The sequence below is a fragment of the Elephantulus edwardii genome, unplaced genomic scaffold, assembly GCF_000299155.1.
Source record: "Elephantulus edwardii isolate Elephantulus edwardi_28Jun2011 unplaced genomic scaffold, EleEdw1.0 scaffold00017, whole genome shotgun sequence".
Lineage (NCBI taxonomy): Eukaryota > Metazoa > Chordata > Mammalia > Macroscelidea > Macroscelididae > Elephantulus > Elephantulus edwardii.
In genome coordinates, this window is record NW_006399767.1 from 29858002 (window position 1) to 29864678 (window position 6677).

Genomic DNA, 6677 nt, shown 5'->3' on the forward strand with positions numbered 1-6677 from the left:
TTAAAAAATTATTTTATATGGATTTATTTACAAAATTCAAATAAATTATTTTTCACACAAGATCCTTCCCATTTCCTTCACATACCTCCACCCATCAAACTGTGCAACCCCATGATTAACACTCCATCTCCCACCCATTCTCACTCTTCTGCTTCCATGCTCTCCCACAATCCCCTTGTATCCTCATGCTCATTCTACAAGAATGGTTTTATACAGTATTTGTCCTTGTGGGACTGAGTTAGTTCACTCAGCATAATGCTCTCTAGTCCCTCCCAAGTTAGGTTGTACAAAATGATTGCTCCTGCATGCTGCACAATATTCTATTATATGAATGTACCACAACTTCTTAATCTATTCCTTTGTGGTTGGACATCTGGGCTTTTTCCATGTTCTTGCAATAGTGAATAATGCTGCTATGAACATTGGTGCACAAGTTTCCACTTGAACCCCAGTTCTCTTTTTCTTGGGGTATATTCCAAGCAATGGAATATCTGGGTCATATGGAATTTCTATGTTCAGCTTTTTGAGGAAGCACCAAACTACCTTCTAGAGTGGTTGTACCTTTTTACAATCTCATCAACAATGTTTAAGAGTTCCTATCTTGGCACATTCTCTCCAACATTTATTACTTGCTGTCCTGTTAAACTTTACCACTTCTACTGGAGTGAGATGGTATCTCATTGTGGTTTTGATTTACATCTCTCTTACTGTCAGTGATTTTGAACATTTGTTCATGTGTCTGTTTGCCATTCGAATATCTTCCTCTGAAAATTCTTTTCATGTCTCTTGCCCATTTTGTAATTGAGTTATCAGTCTTTTTCTTGTGGAGGCTCAGGAGTATTCTGTAAACATTTATTATTAGACCTTTGTTTGAGATGGTATCATCCAGTCAGTAGGTTTTCTTTTCATCCTGCTAGAAAAAGTTTTGATACGCACAGATATTTGATCTTTAGACGGTCCCATTCATCATTTTTTCCCTCTTCTTTATTTCTGGCTCTATTTATCAGTCTCTTTATAACACAGACTAGGCCTTCTAAGCTTGACCCCAGTTTGTCTCTTAAGAACTTTATGGTTTTGGGCTTTACTTCTTCCAGTTCTCTTGATCTACCTTGAGGTGGTTTTTGTGTATGGTGTGAGATGTGGATCCTGGTTCAGCTTCTGAAGGTGGCAGTACAGTTTTGCCAGCACCATTTGTTGAAGAAGTTGTCATTTCCCCATTTGATAGCTTTGATTTCCTTGTCTAATATCAGTTGACCATAGATAGCTGGGTTTAATTCTGGGTTCTCAATTCTGTTCCATTGGTCTATGTGCCTGTCATTGTACCAGTACCAAAAAAAAATATGGAATGCTTCATGGATTTGCATATCATCCTTGTGCAGGGGCCGTGCTAATATTCTCTGTATCATTTCAATTTATATATATGTGCTGCCAAAGCAAGCACTTTTTAACAGTAATTTTTCAGGCTTTTTAACCTCAGTGTAATTATACTATAGGCATTATTTTACTGTAACTAAGTGGTTTAGAAAATAGCCTTCTGATGTTTGAGCCCATTTAGTTTCTTTTTAAAGTTATCCTCTGTCCAGACAATAACTATATGTGTGTATATTAGAATGTATGCACAGTCTAGATTAACTAAAATCCATTTTTAGCACATTTACATATTTTAAGAAAAACTGGGTAGCAAACATAAACCAATCTCCATTAAAGTCTAATGTGACACTTTGCACCCCAATAGGACCATAAAAATATAGGGAAGTACCTCTAGAAGTTAAAGACAACTTCATAGCCTGAATAGGGACACACCTACGTGCTTTATTATTCTTTGAGTCTAATCTGCTTGGGGCAACATTTGCACTTTATCAGAAACTTTAATGGGAAAAGATTGTTAGTGACAGATCAGGAAGTCAAATCAATGTTTGGGGCAAATTGTCATATGTCTCCACCTTCAGAAAGATTTTAGGTGAGGAGTTTCTTCGCTGAGTTCTTTCAACTAGTACAACATATTGGGGGTGTCACATGCAAAATATAATCAAAATTCATGCTGTTTCATTATTATTACTAATAGGATAACTCTCTGATGTCTAGGCACCTTGATGAATAAGATGGAAACATGGAGTTTCATTTGCTTCCTGTCAGATTAGGAAACAATCACTGTGCTTTCCAGAACTTTGAGAATGTGCTGTGGCAACTGAGGAAACTAGTAACTTTGGAGCTGCCTCTGTATAGTGCTAATGAAATAGATACTCAGAAATAAAGACCTATCTCCAAAGACCACCAGCAAAATCTCTTTATGGAAGCACCCAATGTTCTGGCAAATAATGTCATTAGTATGTAAAAATAATGACCAACCTTTTACAGGGAATTTACAAGTATTTTGGAGCTCCGACATTATATTGTATTACATGTTGTGCTGCTTACTGAAAGGTCAGGGTTCAAATCTACCATTTGCTCTAAGAAAGAAAGAAGTCTCTTCCCCTAAATATTTCTTGCCTCAGGAACTTAATGGAGGGTCATTATGAGTCAAAGTTGACTTAATGACAGTGAATTTGCTTTTTGGCATAAGTCATTTAGAGGAATTATTTCACTATATTCTCACAATAACTAAAAGTTCATAAATAATTTTAAGGTTGAGAAAGAATCATAGAGACATGTATCTGGTTGGGTTTTTGTTTTTTAAATACACATACTAGGAAATGGTAATGTACGCCTTTGAAATTATAGTTCAAAGAATTTAAGTGTGCGAGTTCTTAATCACTTATGTGTGATTCTAACATCTCTTTTTCTATTTTAAAAAATTTTTAGCATGAATAATTTGAATTTACTCTCTTAAATTTAAGGTTCTGAAAATCTAGGCATTATATAATTTAGTTTATACTAAAGAAGGGATGTTGTTGTTGAGCGCCATCGAGTCATAGACAACTCATAGCGACCCTATGAATGAAAGATCTAAATACTTTTATAACTTTGATCATTTCTCCAAGTTCATAGAGTTTCCTGAGGCAAGCTATTTTGGAAATGGATGCAACTCCTGCTTCCAAGCTTGCTATAATTGGGGAGCTCCATCAAACGCTGTCCACCATGGGTAACCATTATCGTATTTGACACATCAGTGTCACAGTGTTCAGCATCACAGCAACCACAAGTTCCTTTTGTATAGCAAATGGGCAGACCAGTGCTATACTATTTAGAGGAATGTTTGACTAAAACCAATTAAAACTAGGTTCCAGGGCCCAAATTAATTTTCACAGAAACAAGTCTTATATCCTGGGCTCTCATTGGCCAGAAAAGTGGCTTCTTGTCAAGAAATCATTCTATAGCCAGGCTCTAGCCTGCATAGAGATACAAAGCCAGGGAAGGGATTGTCCACTTAATAAAATATGCTGATAGAAACAACACTATATGATAGGACTAAATAATCATTTTAAAGGGATGTATGTGTAATTCAATGTGCTTCACATTCCAGAAGAGATGAAATATTTCAGTAGATAATCACAAGATATTTTAGGAACATTAAATCATTTCTCTAAAACTTAGCTTGTTTAGAAGGAAGTAATTTGAAATGCAGAGTTTTGTGGATGACAGTATGTTTCCTCTCTAATTGTTCTAGAAAGGTTGGTTAATGATGTATGGTGATATTTGTTTTTATCATTGAATCTCATCTAGATCAAAGACAATTTCTGTCTATACATTTACTATAAATAACAGTCATACCTATGTAAACAGTCTGATGATTCAATAGAAAATTATGATGAACTAGGTGAAATCATCGTGACTAGCAATAGTGATAGTAATGTGAAACTATCACATTGGTCCAGGGAAACACTCAGGGAAAACCATCTCCATTCCCCATAATGAGAGAAAGACATTTTATTTATCTATCACTGTCCTATGCTTTGTATTTGACCAGCCTATGCAATTATTTCTCTTATAATTTCTCTCAAGATGATCTGAGGGCAGTGAACAAGGTATATGTTTAATGTTCCACATATATTGCACCTTACTTTTATAAGATCATTTAAAAAGAAAATTAAGATATTTCAATTTGGAAAAACCCACTAGAGATTTATATTCAAGGCCAAGGGTAGGAATGGCTACAAAATCCTTGTCATACACCTCCCCTCCTCCATTCATAGTGTATGGATCCAAGATCTTTATACAGATAATTTTGCTTAAATCCATACCAATCTTGTGATTTTGTAGTAATGTTCTAATTTTACAATTTAAAAAAAGGTGAGGCACATAAAACGTAAGAAATAGTTTAAGATCATCTAAATCAGAAGTGGCAGAACATTAGTTTAATTCTTGAAGTTTTAACTGCAAAATTATTTTTTCATTTATCTCTATACTCAGTAAAATTATAAGAAGGAACAGATGAATTTAATAGTTTTAAGACTGTCATACATCGTGGTATGAATCTACTATGAATCTACTTTAAATAGGGAAAACCTTTGTTATGATTCCACAAAACATCCCCTTTCCAATGAGGCCTTTGACTTTGAATATCCATAGGTTCCAAATCCCATTTGGAAAATATTTTTGCTGATGAAACTAGTTGCTCCCTTTGAGTCTTTATGTTTTGTGTGTTGCATTTAACAGCTTCCTTACAAGTGATTGGACCTTCCCAGCCCATCATTGTCAGAGTGGGAGAAGATACACAGTTAACCTGTTACCTGTTTCCCAAGACTAATGCACAGAACATGGAAGTGAGATGGGTCAGAGTCCACAGACATCCTGCTGTTTATGTGTATATGGATGGGAATCATGTGATTGGAGAACAAATGGAAGAATACAGAGGGAGAACAGTGTTGCTGAGTGATGACATTGATGAGGGGAAGGTGATTCTCAACATCCACAGTGCAAAGGTGTCAGATGATGGGCAGTACCGATGCCTTTTTGAAAAAGATGGTGTTTACCAGGAGGCCAGCTTGGATTTGAAGGTAGCAGGTGAGGAATCTAGACAAATTATTTTGATTCAATGACATTTATATCTGAAGTTTTCATAATACATATTCAGTCTTCAAATCTATATTGTTGTTCTGCCCACGAAATACCCCTCAAAGGAGATCCAATCGCACATCTGAAAATTTTAAGAGCGTTTATTAACTCCATATGTGGAGACTTTCTCCCTCTGTAAGATGGTGGCAAGGGGAAAAGCTCCGAATCCCCCCTCCCAATTGCTTTTATAGCTTTTTTGGGGTGCCCTGTCAGGGCAGGGGGATTGAGATCATGGTTGGTGGGTCAGGGGATCAGTCATGTCGGTCGGCTTTTGATGGGCTGGCTATTTTGCCTGCCTTTACTCCTTCTGTGTCACACAGACACTAGTTAATTCTTTACTTTGCAAGGACAGACAAGACTTTCATTCATGTTTGCCTTAAGCGAAGAATTTTTATGGCCTGCTTCTGCTTCTGGCATTAATGGGGGTTTATAAAAAAATGGGGTTTTTGCTGTCCCTTCAATTGTATCTTCCAATGTTCAGTAAGAGTAGTACACAAAGTTTAAAAAGTTAAGAAGATTGAATTGCATATTATTCAATAATTTAAGTATTTGGTTATAGAACTTATTCCCTTCCTAGTATTTCCAGAAAGTGACAATGCTGATAAATGCAACAATCTTACTTAACATGAACTTTTGCTCTCTACTAATTTAATAAAACCCAACACTCTTTATGCCTTTTTTTCTTTTTTGTCATCTATTCATATGACATACTGAACCTCTGATTAGTCTGACATACTTGAGATGCCTAAAGAATTTTCTGATTAGATGAGAAAATGCAACCACAGCAATTTTATTATTTTGTTTCTTAAACCATGTGATTGTTGTTGTTACATACCCATGAGTCAGAGCCTATTCATTGTTGACCCCCTGGGGGTTTTCAGAGGTAAATCCCAAAAGAAGAGTTTCCCTAGGTTTGTCTTATGAAACAGCTAGTGGGTTCAAATTTCTTGCATTAAGTGAGCAGTGCAACTTCTTACAGCTAAACCACCAACAGTTTGTTTATTTATTTATTTAAAATATTCAATGGACTTTATTATAGATCTGGGGGAGCAGTGAGATTTATCTCAAAAATTGCTTCCTTATTTGAGTGGTTATCTGTTACAGATCGAGGATAAAGTATTTTTAAAAGTATTAATAATGAGACAGAACACAAAAAATGTATGAGAAAAGAGAGGTAAACAGTTCTGGAACAACTGAAGCAAACTGAAGCCAAATTCCAGCTTCCCTGTATCTTTGTTGAAAATTGCCAGTTAGCAAATCACAAAGAGAATTCAATGCAAATGAAACTAAGCCCTTTCTATAGAAAACCTTCTGCTTGATTCAGGAGGGAGTGGTTAGCAAATGCAATGCAAGAATTCTGTAAACTCTTAAAGATTGCCTTAGTGTCTACCCCTGTAAACATTTAAGGATTGCCTTAGTGCTTCAGGATGAATCCCAGCTGGTATCAGCCTCTCTTATAACCTGAAGCAGCATTTGGTTTATTACAAATATTTAGTAGGTAATTTGGCTTCCCGTAGTCATCAGTTTTTATACTTGGATTAAGTGTTACAGTTCCTAGTAAATAAATGGTTTGTGATATAGTTTGTATATGACTGAGAAGGACATCTTCAAAGAGAGAAATACTACTCTAATTACATATAATGTGAGGAAAATATCTTCAAAGAGATAAATGCTCATTCAAT

General features: G+C 35.7%; 1 protein-coding gene across 1 annotated transcript in view; it reads left to right on the top strand.

Annotated features, from left to right (window-relative positions):
- LOC102874917 overlaps window positions 1-6677 on the top strand; it is a 70731-nt gene that overhangs the window by 27751 nt on the left and 36303 nt on the right. Inside the window, exon 6 of the mRNA XM_006882206.1 lies at window positions 4597-4944. Within this exon, the coding sequence (XP_006882268.1) occupies window positions 4597-4944 (348 nt within the window). The remainder of the gene's footprint in view (window positions 1-4596; window positions 4945-6677) is intronic.